Source organism: Peromyscus leucopus, chromosome 1 (assembly GCF_004664715.2).
Source record: "Peromyscus leucopus breed LL Stock chromosome 1, UCI_PerLeu_2.1, whole genome shotgun sequence".
NCBI lineage: Eukaryota > Metazoa > Chordata > Mammalia > Rodentia > Cricetidae > Peromyscus > Peromyscus leucopus.
The window spans coordinates 33,759,308-33,775,763 of record NC_051063.1 but is presented as its reverse complement, the minus strand read 5'-3'; the positions used below and the strand labels follow the sequence as shown (position 1 = coordinate 33,775,763).

At 39.1% G+C, this 16,456-nt stretch overlaps 1 protein-coding gene across 2 annotated transcripts in view; it reads left to right on the top strand.

Annotated features, from left to right (window-relative positions):
• The window catches only part of Smc3 (structural maintenance of chromosomes 3), a 42,342-nt gene extending 28,836 nt beyond the window's left edge, over positions 1-13,506 (top strand). The window contains exons 19-29 of one of the 2 annotated variants that reach the window (XM_028875064.2): positions 2,278-2,430; positions 4,226-4,377; positions 4,995-5,153; positions 6,794-6,901; positions 7,437-7,545; positions 8,025-8,272; positions 8,361-8,573; positions 8,820-9,011; positions 9,156-9,333; positions 10,986-11,092; positions 11,681-13,506. In XM_028875064.2, the coding sequence (XP_028730897.1) occupies positions 2,278-2,430; positions 4,226-4,377; positions 4,995-5,153; positions 6,794-6,901; positions 7,437-7,545; positions 8,025-8,272; positions 8,361-8,573; positions 8,820-9,011; positions 9,156-9,333; positions 10,986-11,092; positions 11,681-11,752 (1,691 nt within the window). In that variant the 3' untranslated portion in view covers positions 11,753-13,506. The remainder of the gene's footprint in view (positions 1-2,277; positions 2,431-4,225; positions 4,378-4,994; positions 5,154-6,793; positions 6,902-7,436; positions 7,546-8,024; positions 8,273-8,360; positions 8,574-8,819; positions 9,012-9,155; positions 9,334-10,985; positions 11,093-11,680) is intronic. The other variant, XM_028875065.2, reaches the window with a different exon arrangement.
• Positions 13,507-16,456: the final 2,950 nt, after the last annotated feature.

The following is a 16,456-nucleotide window of genomic DNA, read 5'->3' as shown; positions in this document are numbered from 1 at the left end:
GAAACAAAAAAAAAAAGAAAGAAAAAAAAAACTTTTTAAGAAGCACCTGTTTATTAGGATAATTACCAAAATAATTTTAACATGATTTTTTAAAATAATAGCAGTGGGTCTAAAACTTAAAAAAACAAAAACCAAAAAACCAGAGTCTCAGCTGTGCATCTATGGCTAGCCTGGAACTCATAATGTAGAGTAGAGATCTACCCGCCTCTGCCTCCCAAATGCTGGGACTGAGGGCGTACACCAATGCACCCAGCTAACTACCAAATTTTAAAATTTTAAAACTTCATGTAAATAATATTTTGATATTTGTAACAAGTGTAATCTAACATAAAAATAACTTTTCTTTATAGGGAAGTCATGGGTGCTAATAATGCTACATTTTCTTCCAAGGGTAATAACAAACTTTCCCCTACTCAGATGTAATTAAATTTGTCAGTATAATTCAGGATAAGAATTACTTACTTACTTACTTACTTACTTACTTAATTATGTATGCAATGTTCTGGCTGCGTGTTTGCCTTCAGGCCAGAAGAGGGCGCCAGATCTCATTACAGATGGTTGTGAGCCACCATGTGGGTGCTGGGAATTGAACTCAGGACCTCTGGAAGAACAGCCAGTGCTCTTAACCTCTGAGCCATCTCTCCAGCCCCAGGATAAGAATTTTTAAGAATGTAGGTTTTAGTGTCCTCATTTTTGTTTAATTTCTCAAAGTAACATGCCCATATTGTTGTCAAACCATCTGAATGAAAATTAAGCTGTAAACATTATTTCATCCTAGAACTTACTGAGTGTCTCTGAAGGACATTCTCCAGTCAGTACATTGTCCCACCTAAAACTTTGAACATTAAAAGACACTGCCTCTTGTCTCTCTCCCGTCTTGGTGGGGCGGGGGTGGGGGATGATGACATAGGGTTTCACTGTGTAGCTCTGGCTGTCTCAGAACTCTTGATGTAGACCAGGCTGGCCCTGAACTCACAGATCCTCCTGCCTCTGCCTCCCAAGATTGGGATCAAAGGCGTGTGCCACCATGCCTGGCTTTTTCTCCCTTTTGCCTCCCTAGAAACTGAGAAAATGTCCCATTCTTTGGATTTATCATATTTATTCCTTCTCATTAGATTCTAGTTCAACATTCTTTTTTTTGTTTGTTTGTTTGTGTTTTTTTTTTTTTTTTTGGTTTTTCGAGACAGGGTTTCTCTGTGTAGCTTTGCACCTTTCCTGGAGCTCACTTGGTAGTCCAGGCTGGCCTCGAACTCACAGAGATCTGCCTGGCTCTGCCTCCCGAGTGCAGGGATTAAAAGGCGTGCGCCACCACCGCCCGGCTAGTTCAACATTCTTGATATGACTGCTGTGTAAGTGATATTTGTTTTTTAAGATATCTGATAATGTGTCCCAATATTAATGATGCTAAAGTTGATCATTAGCGTGTCTTTCAGGTCAAGATACTTTACTTCTTTGTATATAATGTGAGGTTATTTATAGGACTACATGAGCTGGTCACAATGGTACACACTTTTAATCCCCGCACTCAGGAGACAGGCAGGTGGATCTCTGAATTTCAGGCTGGCATGGTCTACATAACTAGTCCCAGGCTAGCCAGGACTGCATAGTGAGACCCTATCACTGAAAGATAGGTAGGGTGGGTGGGTAGTAAGTAGATTGATAGATAAACAGATTAATTGATAGATTGATAGTCTACGAGAATATCAGGTTCCCTGACAATTGCTTTTGTTTTTTTGTTTGTTTGTTTTTCCGAGACAGGGTTTCTCTGTGTAGCTTTGCACCTTTCCTGGAGCTCACTTGGTAGCCTAGGCTGGCCTTGAACTCACAGAGATCCGCCTGGCTCTGCCTCCTGAGTGCTGGGATTAAAAGGCGTGCGCCACCAACTCCCGGCTCCCTGACAATTGCTTAAACATACTTTGTTAGTAAACATTCTTTGTTATTAATAACTCAGCGTTTCAAAGTGGTGTTTCTTTTCTCATTTACTCTACCTGTTACTTTGGCAAAGAACCCTCCTCTCAGTTTTTTAAGTATTTGTAGATTCTTGTTTTAAATTCATCGTGGTTCCATATTTGCTCAAATTTTTGATGCTCAAATCTTCCCAAATTAAAGACTACCAATTTTAAATTGAAATTGAAAAGTAGGGTTTTTTAAGAGTATCTGGATTTCTTAAGTTATCCTTTTAAATCTTATGTTGTTAAAGCCCTTGGGTTAGTATTTCATTATAAGTTAGTATTTTAGTAGAAAGCTACGTATAGTAGTCTTATGTTTTGTTTACAGGTGATCAAGTCAGCCATCGAGGTGCTCTGACTGGAGGCTATTACGACACAAGAAAGTCTCGACTTGAGCTACAGAAAGATGTCAGAAAAGCAGAAGAGGAGTTGGGTGAGCTTGAAGCAAAGCTCAATGAAAACCTTCGCAGAAACATTGAAAATATCTTTTTGTTTTGTGCTTAACACCATACTGTGGGGAAAGAACTGTATTTTAATTACAGATACAATCTTGTGTGTTAGGTGGTTTTTTTGTTTTTTCATATTGCATAGGGGAGCTTATACATTTCACTTTAGTTTTTATGTAAACATCAGAGCTTGTTTAGCTTCTGAAGACTAAGAGAAAACATTTAAAAAGTAATGCTGATTTTTGTTTCACTGTTACGTAGTTTTTACTAGTGAGTGCTTTGAAGAGATAAAACTTGAGGAGCAACAAAATTGAAGGTTGTCAGGCAGAGAGGAAATGGAAGGAAGAGCTGGCTGATGTTTCCTGGGGGAGGAGCGTCAGTAATGCTGTTGTAAACAGATGTCACATATGTCCGCACTGGGAAATGTCCTTTAGTGTTTACTATCTTGGCAAAATTGTGTGCAGATTTAGTTTTAGTGGAGGTAATGACAACTGGTATCCAAATCTGAGTAACTAGTTCTTCCAGATAAGTTTAGTGCTACATGAAGGGTGGCTGGTTCAACCACCAGAACACTTGTACATATGTGTTTCTTAAAACAGCCATGGGCTTTTGGTGTGTGCGTCCTGTTTGTCACCTAAGAGTGTGGATACCTGAATACAGGAATTTTCGCTGCTTCAGGACATCCGTAACTGAAAGGTATTTTTTTAACTGCGAGTTTGTAGTTCAAACAACATACAGAAAGAGACAAGTGCTTTAGCTTTGATCCTGCAGGGATCTGTGTATGATACTTTTAACTGCTTAAATGCAGCAAGATATAGGAGAGAGAATATGAGGAAGTATTAGAAAAAGGATGCTGTGTGTTGGGTGCTGGCTCAGTGGGTCAGGTGCCTGGAGCATAGCAGGAAGACATGAGTTCAGATCTCCAGGACCCATGTGAAAAGCTGAGTGTGGCGGAGCTCTTTCTTACCCGAGCACTTGGAGAAGGATGGAGACAGGTGGATCCTAGGACTTTGTTGGCCAGCAAGTTTAACATACTGGTGCTTTCCAGACTCATGAAGAAATACTCAAAAAGTAATGGAGAAAGTAAAAGAAGACAACAGATGTTAACCTCTGGCCTTCACCCATATTTGTGCTGTACACCCCACCCTCATGCACACAAATACAAAGAGAAAGGATGTTGACAGCTGAAGCTGCTGTCTGTATTTACCAGTCTATTTAGATTTAATTATTTCACATTAGGCAAGGCTGCTCTTCATACCTGACCCCTCAAAGCAGTGCTTTCAGCATAATAAATATATATTTTTTGAAAGAAAATATATTTGTGTGTGTGTGTATATGTGTGTATGCCTGTGTATACACACATATATGCTATTACTTGATTTTGCTTAACTTTTTTTTTTTTTTTTTTTTTCCGAGACAGGGTTTCTCTGTGTAGCTTTGCGCCTTTCCTGGAGCTCACTTGATAGCCCAGGCTGGCCTCGAACTCACAGAGATCCGCCTGCCTCTGCCTCCCGAGTGCTGGGATTAAAGGCGTGGGCCACCAACGTCCGGCTGCTTAACATATTTTAATCCTACTTTTTTGTTTTATTTGAGTAGAAGTAAAATAAATATGCATATTTAGAATAGAAAGTGTAATGGAAATGTTTCAAACTTATGACTGATCATTTTTAGTGATAGTATTTAGTTCAACATTGTTGTGGTCCATAAATTTGGGGAAATTACTTAAGGGTAAAGGAGAGGGTGCATGATGATGTTTTGTAAGAACTGAAGGGAATCTAGAGTATGTGATATGTTTACAACCTTAAGAGAATTTTCCTTAGCCTTGTATATGGATTAATAATGAAATTGATCAGTTGATGAACCAAATGCAGCAGATAGAGACCCAACAAAGGAAATTTAAAGCATCCAGAGATAGTATATTGTCAGAGATGAAGATGCTAAAAGAGAAGAGGCAGCAGTCAGAGAAGACCTTTATGCCAAAGGTCCGTAAGTAATGTCTTGTTACAGCTTCGCTTTAGTGTAGACTTGCAGTGGATCATAGGTTGCACAGGTATCACTGATTTCATGCTTTGTGTATCAGTAGCAATAAGACAACACAGTGGAAGACAAAAAAGATGGTTCCTTAGTTCTGTTATTCAGAACATTATGTCACTTTCTGTTATGAATATGCCTGAAGATTTTTATATAGTTTAACCATGTAATATTTGTCCCTCCTCTCAGTTTTGCATTATAAATACCTACATAGCTCCAATTACCAAACATAGTGTAGTGCCTGGAGTATATATACTTGGTGATGAAGTCTTGCCCAGCAGGGGTGATGTTGAGGCCCTGGATCCAACTCCCAGCACCAACAAGAGGGAAAAAATGTACTTAGTACATGTTTCTGTTGATTTCAGTTTTATTCCAGGAAACCTATCATAAGTTATAAATATCATAAGCACAAAAAGCATTTAGTAAACCTAACAGAAGCCTATATAGTACTTTAATAATTGCGTTGATATAGTTTAGCTCACTTAATGTATATATAGTTTGCAGTGTTTTGCTGTTTATATGTACTGTACTGTAGTGACTAATATTAATAAATTATAATCTTATATAGCAACGTAGCTTACAGAGCTTGGAGGCAAGTCTGCATGCTATGGAGTCTACCAGAGAATCACTGAAAGCAGAACTAGGAACTGATTTGCTTTCTCAACTCAGTCTAGAAGATCAGAAAAGAGTAGATGCACTGAATGATGAAATCCGTCAACTTCAGCAGGCAAGTACACATAACAGTGAAAAAAACCTGTTGAAAATGGGTTGTTGTCCAGAAGTACAGGAAGACCCTGTCTCAAAGTATTTGATGCTAGGGGGTGTGGCCCACGCCTTTAATCCCAGTGCTTGGAAGGCAGAGGCAGGCAGAGCTCTGTGAGTTTGAGGCCAGCCTGGTTTACAAAGCGAGTTCCAGGACAGCAGGGCTTCACAGAGAAATCCTGTCTTGGGAAAACAAAAATTGAAAGAGAAGAATGTTAAGAAAACAGAAAAAGACAGACATGGCATTTGAATACCCATGAGAGTAAATAAGGTTTTGTTATGTTTGTCTAAGCTGTTCTGGATATCTTACATTGCTTTCGTCTCATTCAATACATGTTTATCATTAGTAACTGCAGTGGTCACTTTTGATAAAATGTATCAACAAACATGGCATTAGAGAGAAAGGGTTTCTTTTGGCGCACAGCATCAGGAGCTCGAGGCAGCTGTCACTACATTGTAGCAGAGGGAAACAGATAACCGTGTTCGCATTCAGAGTAGATCTTCATATAACCTAAGAGATAATAACTGTCTCACAAGCGTGACAAGAGCCTGTCAGGTGGAGGGTGTTTATTCATCAGTGATGCTGCTAGCTTTCTACTTAGATGTATATGTGTGCACATGTGGACACACGCCAATTATCAGCTTTGTGTATGACATTTTAATTACATTTAGTGCTGTTTTTTTCTTATAGGACTGTCCACATGTAGCCTAGTCTGGCCACTCATTGTGTGTGTAGGGTGGGGGTTGGAGACAGCCCTTGGCTTGGGAGTTGGTTCTCTCCACCATGTGGATTCTGGGGTAGAACTCAGGTTTGGTAGTCTTGGCAGTAAATACTTTTATCCACTGAGCCATCTTGCTAGCCCAGGACTTTTGATTTTTATTTTAATACATAGTTGTAAACAATAGTCATCTCAAAAGATAAGAGAGATAAGAAAGTTGGTCTTAGTAGCATGTCTTTTATTCTTATTTAATGTATATGAGTGTTTCGCCTGTGTGTATGTATGTGCACTACTTAAATGCCTGGTGCTGGAGGCCAGAAGAGGATGTCAGATCTCCTGGACCTAGAGATCTAGACAGTTGTGAACCACTGTGTTGGTGTTCTTCAGCCCTCTTGGTAGCATGGCTTATAAAAAGCAAACTAGGAACAGAAACAATAACTTTAATTTTTTTTTTTTTTTTTTTTTTTTTTTATTTCATGGCTGGACTTGGAGATTATAGAAAACAGCTTGTGAGAATCGGGTCTCTACTTGCACTGCGGGGGTTCCAGGGATTGGAACACTCCCATGTCAGCTCATTTGAGTACAAGCAACAGGACAATAGATTTTTTTTTCTTTTCTTTCTTTCTTAAGCATTACTTTATTATTCTTTATATGTGTGATGTTGGGGTGGGGCACATGTATATAACACAGTGTATATGTGGAGGGCAGAGGACAACTTTGTGGAGTTGATTGTCTGCTTCTACCTTTATGTGGGTTCCAGGATTGAAATCAAGTCATCAGGCTGTGTGCAAGTGCCTTTACCTACCTGTTGAGGCATCTCTCTGGCCTTTAGCATTTCTTGACAATTTCATAATTCTGTGATTTTTTTTTAATTCTATTATTCTAGGAAAACAGACAGCTGCTAAATGAAAGAATTAAACTAGAAGGTATTATTACTCGAGTAGAGACTTACCTGAATGAGAATCTGAGGAAACGCTTGGACCAAGTAGAACAGGTACATTCTTTTCTGAGCTTCTTTCTAATCATAAGCTATAGAAAGTGTGTCAGTGAGCACTGATTGGAAGCATCAGTTAGGGACCAAAAGACCCACTGAGGATAATCCTTAGGTTGGAATTCTAGCACTGCCACCTAGTGTATGACTGGGGCAAGTCATTATTTAATATTTCTGTTCCCAGTTTTCTGTAGTGTAATATAGTATAATAGTGGTACCTGCTCTGTTTGATTGTAATCTTGTGTTCTAGATGCTTACATGCTCAGTGTCACTTTACAGTTACTTAGTAGTTAGGCACTCAGATTTACATCATTAAGTTTTTCCTCTGTAATGGCTGCTTCGGTTATTTTCAAGTATAAATGCATACACAAATGAGACATATTCTTCCTTAAATGTTCATTTAAACAGCTAATTATAATATTTTTAAACTCAAAATATTTTTAAACTTAAAATATATTTAATAATATATTTAAAATATATTTTTAAACTTAAAATATTATTAAGGTTTAATTTCATTAAACTTTGTTCTTTGTTACAGGAACTTAATGAACTGAGAGAGACAGAAGGTGGTACTGTTCTTACAGCCACAACCTCAGAACTTGAAGCTATCAATAAAAGAGTAAAAGATACTATGGCAAGATCAGAAGGTAAATACTTAAATTTTTTTCAGTGTTTTGTTGAATTTAGTTTGTTTCGCAAAATTGTTTGCTGCAAAATGAAATACAGAAGTGACTTGTTAAAATGATTCTGGCAGTTTTATGAGACTAGTAACATGTTCTGCATTTTACTTACTGGGGGGAAGTGTCAGAGGGAGAAGTGATGGTCAACATCAGGCCATGCTCCAAAGTCATGTCCAGGTCCTAACTCTGTGTGATGGTCTAAAGGAGGGGATGTCATTACCTCTTTAAGTCATTCATGATAGAATGTAGATATGCAAGTGATTCTACAAATTTTCCTGTGGTAGTGCTCTGGAATTAGGTAATTTGTGAATTTCATAGTAAAATATAAACAGAGAAAACTTAAAGCCTACCTACTTTAGACAGTCTGACCATTAGTCTTTACTCAGATAACATTCTGATTATGAAATGAGTCTTAATATCCTTACTTTTCTTTTTCCCCATCTTAGATTTGGATAATTCCATTGACAAAACCGAAGCTGGAATTAAAGAGCTCCAGAAAAGTATGGAGCGCTGGAAAAATATGGAGAAAGAACACATGGATGCTATAAATCATGACACTAAAGAGCTGGAGAAGATGACCAACCGGCAAGGCATGCTGCTGAAGAAGAAAGAGGAGTGCATGAAGAAGATCCGCGAGCTGGGCTCCCTTCCCCAGGAAGCCTTTGAGAAGTATCAGACACTGAGCCTTAAGCAGGTAAACCTATCTCCCTGCACTTCAGAGTTGTCCTTGCTAAATCCCCTCCAGTGTGTGCGGATATTAATCTAGCTTGTTTCTCTTCCAGTTGTTTCGAAAACTTGAGCAGTGCAACACAGAGTTGAAGAAGTACAGCCATGTCAACAAAAAAGCTTTAGATCAGTTTGTGAATTTCTCTGAGCAGAAAGAAAAGTTGATAAAGCGACAAGAAGAATTGGATAGAGGATACAAATCAATCATGGAATTAATGAATGTACTTGAACTTCGAAAATATGAAGCTATTCAGTTAACTTTCAAACAGGTAATGAAAACCCCAAATAGGCAAAAGCTTCAGTTCTTCTTTTGTTTGAAGGTGGATTTAACATACAGGAGCTAATGCAGCTTACTGGCCACTGACGTAGTGACCTGAGTGTTCCACACAGCTCTGGAAAGGGTCTGTTGTTTTGGCTAAGATTTAGAAATACCTCTTACTGCTTTTAAATATTGGTTTCAGACAGAATTATCCCTGGGCCACATTTGTATTTCAGTTGACATTTTTTTCTTTAAGGTGTCCAAGAACTTCAGTGAAGTATTCCAGAAGTTAGTACCTGGTGGCAAAGCGACTCTGGTGATGAAGAAAGGGGATGTGGAGGGCAGTCAGTCTCAGGATGAAGGAGAAGGGAGCGGCGAAAGTGAGAGGGGCTCGGGGTCACAGAGCAGCGTGCCGTCGGTTGACCAGTTCACAGGAGTCGGAATCAGGGTAAAAACCCCTTTGCATTCCATTCTCCTTGGAGCTTTGCCAGAGTTGAATTTGTATTTATCTGAATTGCTTATGTGCCGCTTAATTTTGAAGGGTGATGGTACCATCGCCTTTAGGATAGTAACACTCTTTGTGTTCTTGTAGGTATCATTTACGGGAAAGCAAGGTGAAATGAGAGAAATGCAGCAGCTTTCAGGCGGACAGAAATCTCTGGTGGCCCTTGCTCTGATTTTTGCCATTCAGAAATGTGACCCTGCTCCTTTTTACTTGTTTGATGAGATTGACCAAGCTTTGGATGCTCAGCACAGAAAAGCTGTCTCAGGTAGAGTTTTGATTTTCTGTTCGATAAGAACTTGCTATGCCTGGGGAGATGGGGAGTACAGTCCTACCATGCAAGCATGAGGGCCCAAGTTTGGACCTCTAGCACCCACCTAAAAGTTGGCCAGGGAACAAATGGAGTTTGGTCGAGAATCCTGGGAGGTCAAAGACCACCCAGTGTAGCCAAACCATGAGCTCCAGGTTCGGTGACAGACCTTATCTCAAAAAAAAAAAAAAAAAAAGATAAGGTGGAAGGCCAGGGAGAGTGGCAGGAAGACATTATCATCAGGCTAAACATAGGCACACTGAAGAACTGGCTGGGCTAGGGATAGAGCTGGGGGTAGAGTGCTTAGCCAGCAAGCACAGAGTCTTGGACTTGATGCCCAGTTCTTCCTAAACCGGGCAAGGTGGCCCTTGTCTGTGTTCCTAGCATTTAGAAAGTGAGGCAGGAGGATCGGAAGTTTAAGACCAGCGGAAAGTGCGCATCAAGTTTGTGGCCAGCCTGGGATGCATTCAGCTCTGTCTCCAGAAATGTCTTAAAGATAATAGTAATGGTGGCTTAGCCCTTTCTTAGTGGCTTTTTGCCTGAAGTATTTGAGTAAATGTGTATATAAAATAAATAAAATAAAATAAATATTTTCTTTGAACAGTTTTAATAGTTTGGTATTAGACTGTTTTCAGAGTTTACTTTAGAGAAATAGATGTAATTAATTCTTCCACTTAATTGAAAATCTTTCAATTAAATTTTTATCCAAAAGCCTTAAAACTTGTAGTTTTTTGGCATTAAGGGTAGTACTTGTGTGTCTGGAGATGGCTCAGCAATTAGAGCATTGGCTGCTCTTGCAGGATCTGGGTTTGATTTCAAGCACCCTTGTGGCGACTCATGGCCATTCATAATTCTAGTTCCAGGGGATCCAACACCCTCTTCCGACTTCCAAGGAGAAGGGTACTGGGTACACATATGGTATACATGTATACATGCAGACAAAACGTACACACACACACACACACACACACACACACACACACACACACACACAAGATGTTCAGAAAGTAGTGCTTGCTATAAACTTAATTTTTTATTTGAGATGCTAAATCTGATCTTACATGTTAAAAGCTTTCGAATGGGGTAGTGGGCGTAGTTAACATAGGATTTTGTGTGTGCATGAGAAAATGTTTGGCTCTGACATTTCTAATGTTAAAAGTCTTCTGTTTCGAATTTATTTTTGGTTTTTCATTTTGAGACAATGTCATATAGGAACCTTGGACAACTAATCCTCTAGCCTCCTTCCATGTGCTATGATTATAATATCACCATACTGGGTTAGAAGTTTCTTTATAGTAAATAAAAACATTATATTCTGTAGCTCTAAGACATACTAGGATGAAATGGTTTTGTTTTTTTAATTGTTTTTGTTGTTTTGAGACAAGGATCTCTGTGTAGTCCTGGCTGTCCTGGAACTCAATCTGTAGACCACACTGCTTCTGCCAAGGATTTTATTACTACTTTTGAAAAGTTAAGTTGATAATTTTTGTAGACAAAAAAAATCACAGCCTGCTTTAGCAGATTTGAATTTTAGGCAGGAATAAAAATAGTTGCTTTTAAAATTTCAGGTATGAGAAAGGAGAGTTGTTAACTTAGTTTTGTTTTCACAGACATGATCATGGAACTAGCTGTGCACGCCCAGTTTATTACTACTACTTTTAGGCCTGAACTGCTCGAGTCAGCCGACAAATTCTATGGTGTAAAGTTCAGAAATAAGGTAATTTTATTTTGTATTATGTTGGTATTTTATGTTAGGTTGTATTATTTTGTATTAGGTTTCATTGTATTTTTTATTTTGGTTTGATGTTACATTAGTGAAAGACTTAGAAAGTCATTGTTTAAATGATGACATCTTCCTAGAAAAAGGAAAAACTTTTAACTTTCATGCCATTTGTTACCTTGATTTTCATTAAGAGAAAAAGAGTTGTGGATGTGGGTGGCCAAGTGCTTGTCTAGCATTTATAAGGCTTTAGGGTTTGCAGCCCCCAAACAACTGAAATGTAGCCCAGGCTGCCCTCAACTGGCAGTCCTGCCTCTGCCTCCCAAGTGCTGAGATCGTGGGTGCTGACACATGCCAAGCTGTAGAATATTTTTTTATTTTTTTTTTTATCCTTCCACGTTGAACAGACAGGGTTGTTCATAAAGACTTCCAACAGCCAGTGCTTCAGAATCACTTGACATGGTCGGTAAAATTAAAAATTTTGTGGGTGATTGCTATATATATTAGATACCACCCTATGCAGTACTAATAGTAACTGATATATTCCTTTAAGATCTAACAGACTTAACATTTACTGTTCTTCAGGTCAGTCACATTGATGTGATCACAGCGGAGATGGCCAAAGATTTTGTAGAAGATGATACCACCCATGGTTAATTGAAAGATACTGCCTGTTGTCTTGGAAGATGTGTATAATAATGTGGTCTTCATACCCAGGAACTGTAAATTTTAAAACTAAATAATTGGTTATTATTGAGTTTTTGGATTTAGAATACACAGTCCTTTTATACTTGTCTTTGTATTTTATAAACTCCCCTGTAATGTTACATTTCTACGTATAGTTGAGGAATTTTATTTCCTACACAGCTTTTTGTAAAGTGTCCTCCTATTTTAAATCTTTTGAGATATTCTAAATATTCTTCTGAATTATTTTACCAGTTACACTTTTTATAGCTTCTATTAAATAATTGGTTTATGACTAATTTAGTGTAAATGTGGCTTTTTGTCATTGTAATGGTTAGAAACATTAAATATTTTGCATAAGAAAGTGTTTTGTTTTTCAGTTAATAGTGGATTGAAAAATGCAGTTCCATATTCTGTTAATTGCATCAGTGGGTGTTCAGTTCTGGCTGCAGGTTTTCATCTGTTGTGAACTTTTCACAGGGTCTTTCCTTGGGCAGTCCAGTCACAATCTAAAGGGAGTGCTGTCCCAACCACCTTGCTTGTAAATTCATCAGATGATGCTGAGTTTGACGGTTGCTAAACAGCCTGCTTTCACTCAGTATAGTAGTCCTTTGAACATTTTTGTCTGAGTGTGTGTCCATATACCCAGAAGAGGGTATCGGATCTCCTGGGGCTACTTATAGACATGTCTGAGCTTCTACTTAGACATGAACTTCGGATCACTGGAAGAACAGCCAGTGCTCTTAGCCACTGAGCATCTCTCTAGCCGCTCCCTTGGGACATAGTAAATTTAATATGACAGTGTATTTTAACAGAAGTCGTTGAGGGTTTGGGAAAGCAATTTTAAGTGGAATTTAAAATGCTGACTCAAAAAATGAGCCATGCAGTTTCCTGGATAAGTCAGGACAGTTTAAATAAGATGTTTTTAACTAGCCAGGGGAAGTAACTCAGTACTAGAATCCTTGTCTCCAATGTGCAAAGCCCATTCCCTAGTACCACAAAAAGAAGGTTCTATTACTGAAGCCACATCCCCCATGAGGTCTTTGGGCATTTGGTTTGTTTACATGGTCTTGTCATTCATGTGTCATAAAATTTACCCTGTGTGCCTGTGCGCAATTCAGCATGTTTAGTATATTCACAGAATTGTACAGTCATTTCTATAATGTTAGAACTGTGGGTGTGAGCTGACCCCTTAGCCTCTGGCAACCACAAATTGGCTCTTAGTCTTGTGCTATAGATTCGTTTGTTTTGGTGATTTCATGTGGATTCATACAATTCGGTAGCCCTTGTCACTGGCAGCTTTTAACTCAGCATAGTGTTTCAAGGTTCATCTGTGACGTAATGTGAACTATTCCTGCTGTGTGGATGTGCATTGAGGTTTGCTTATCCCTCAGCGGGGCTTGGAGGAGGGTTGTTTTGTTTTTTAACTTTTACTTCTATAAATAATGCTGCTGTGAATGTCAGGTGTCTGTGAACTTTTGTTTCTCAGGACTGTGTCTAAGTATGGGGTTGTTTGGTCCTAGAGTAACTAATTTCAACATTTTGAGGAACTGTCAAGCTTTTCCAAAGGAGCTGACCATTGTTTCTAACTAATGTAGTTACTATTTTTCCATCTTTACTGACACTTGTTACTCCTTTTTCTTTTTAAAATAGTCATTCTTATGGATGTGAAGCAATGTCTCAGTAAAGGTTTTAATTTGCATTTGTCTGATTACCAATGATGTTAAGAACTTTCTGTGAGTTTGTCATTTGTATATCTTCTCTGGTGAAACTTTTGTTCATATCTTTTGTCTATCTTTAAATTCTGTTATTTGAATTCTTGAAGAATTCTTCTATTTATGTGTGTGTGTGCATATATTCTTGCCATGATGTGCATGGAGAGATGGGAGTTGGGTCTCTCCTTCCCCCATGTGGGTCTCAGGGGTGGAACTCACTCAGGTTGTCAGGCTTGGCAGCAAGAGCCTTTACCACTTAACCATCTGGCCAGCCTATTCTTGTCGAATTTTAAGAGGGCTTTTTAAAAGTGTTTGAAAAATTAGATTTACTTCAGGGGTGTGTGTGTGTGTGTGTGTGTGTGTGTGTGTGTGTGTGTGTGTGTATGAGTGCAAGGAGGACAACTTGCTAGAGTCAGTTCTCCGCACCATATGGGACCTAAGGATTGACCCGAGGCCCTCAGGTTTGGTAGCAAGCATCTTTACCTGCTGAGCCATCTTACCAGCCCTAGGGTTCTTTATTATTTTGGATACAAATCCTTTAAAAGGTATGTGCTGGTACATTTTTGTCCTACCTTGGGTGTGTGTGTGTGTGTGTGTGTGTGTGTGTGTGTGTGTGTGTGTGTGTGTGTATTCTTAATATAGTGTCTTTTGAAGTGGGACATTAAAAACATCAGCCGGGCAGTGGTGGCACACACCCAGAGGCAGGCAAATCTCTGTGGGTTCAAGGCCAGATTGGTTTATCAAGTGAGTTCTAGGATGGCCAAGGCTACACAGGGAAACCCTGTCTTGAAAAAACAAAAAACAACAACAACAAAAGATCTGTGTGTCTGAATTTCCTTTTCCAGTAAGAATACCAGTCATGGGATTTAAGGCCTCGTACTAACTTAGGGACCTCTTTAAGAACCTGCCCTTTTTGGTTACAGGTTCAACATGTGAATTTGGGGTCAGGGGCACAGTTCACCCCCCAGTGGTTCCTGTGGTGTATTTACCACCCAGCATGACTGTATGACCATCAATTAAAACTGCAGATTTCACCAGTGTGACTCAGTACTCCCCTTTTTGTTGCCTCAGATTCTGCAGAGTACGTGACAGTTGTCTGTGTCCTCTGGTGTGTGGTTTTCTCCATCTTTGTTTCTTATAACTTGACAAGTAGGTAGATAGGTATTTGGAAATTGGTTGGTTTGAGAGAGGGCCTCACTATGTAGCGAACTCGCTCTGTAGACCAGGCTGGTCTTAAAACTCAGAGATCCAACTGCCTCTGCCTTCCGAGGGCAGCCTTCACAGTTCTGCAGAGTACTTTTCAGATACTGAATGTCCCTCAATTTGGGTTTATCTGATAGTTTTCTAGGGTGCATAGTAAGACTACAGATGTGAAGTACCACCATATAAGCAGTGTGCATTCTTAATATGGTTTATCACCAGTCATAGTTATTTTAATCTGCCCAGGATTGCTGGGTTTCTCCATCGTAACTTGAACTTTACTCCTTCGTGCTGTGACCCTTCAGAGTGCCGCTTTACAGCTACACTGCTGGTCTCCTGTGACCTTGGCAAACTTGCGGTGTAACTTTCTTGGTAGAATATATGAGATTTTCTTTATTAGTAAGGTCATTTGCAAGGGGTCAGTTTTGTTTATTCTTTCCACCTATTTAACTTTGTTTTGCTTGCTCATATTTTCAGTGACTTGAAGTCATTATCTATGGAAGAATTTGTTTTAATAGGCACTCGTCCATTAATAGAACCTAGAAACACCAAAAGAGCCACTTTAAAGATATTAATGAAACTTTACATTGAATTTAAGGTGTACATTAACTTTAAGTCATGCCATAACAGTTTGTTATAGGCTGGATGCCCCAAGTCTACAAACCTTTAAATATTAAAAACCATAGATACATATATAACTCTGTGTGTGTGTGTGTGTGTGTGTGTGTGTGTGTGTGTGTGTGTGTGTACACTCACATGTGCCATGAGAGGTCAGATAAGTTTGTGGAGTCTGTTCTCTCCTTACATCTATAGTTGGGTTCCAGGAATCAAGCCTAGGTTGTCAGGCATGCAGAGGAAGTACCTTCATCTTCCTGATCCATCTTGTCAGCCCAAAGTCTGAAACTTTGTGAGTGGCATGTTGATGCCTAAGAAATTTAGGATCTGGGGATATGTTTTGGGGAGTTTTATCTGGTACCAGGGATTAAACCTGGATTTTGTGCATGTATTCCACCAGTGAGCTATATATCTCTAGCCACGAGCTCATCCTCAGTTATGTAGCCACAATTAATCTGAGAATCTAAACCTGAAGTTTTTATTTGAGTTGGAATTTAGCTCTAGTACATAAGCTAATCTCAAATTCTTGTTCAAGTGACTCTTCTGCCTTGACCGTCACAGTAACTCAGACCATAGATATGCACCACTGTGCTGGGCTTAACGTGTTCATGAAATCTGTGGTGTTTATGATGATTACCTCTGGAAATCAGCAAATGAAGCTTTTTTTCCAATTGTGAGATTAGATGGGTTAGGTGGAAAGTATAAATTCAGAAATGGGAAAAGACAAGCTGATTTTCGAATGATCTCTTAAATTAAGCATCAGTAAAGATGTTTTCAAACTCTTATTTAATGTTTATTATTCTAAAGGGTATTTATTATTATTATTATTATTATTATTATTATTATTATTATTATTATTATTATTATAGGTTTTTTTTCTCCTAACTCTAGAAGAACTAATTCCCTATTTGGCTCACGGAGCTTGCTGGTTGGTGTTGGGAAGAATCTTCACTGTCCCAGCTAATAGTCCTTACAGGCCACAGCAGCGACCTGCTGGCTTCACAGGAGCAGGCCACTGCCCGTAGGAGGGAGGGTCTGCCCTCTCTCTTAGGATGCCGTGTCATTGGTAGCATTGCCCTCTGTTGTGTTCAGCAGAGCTCTGGTGCCCAGTGCCTTCAGTCTCACTGGAAAAGGTAACACCAACGAA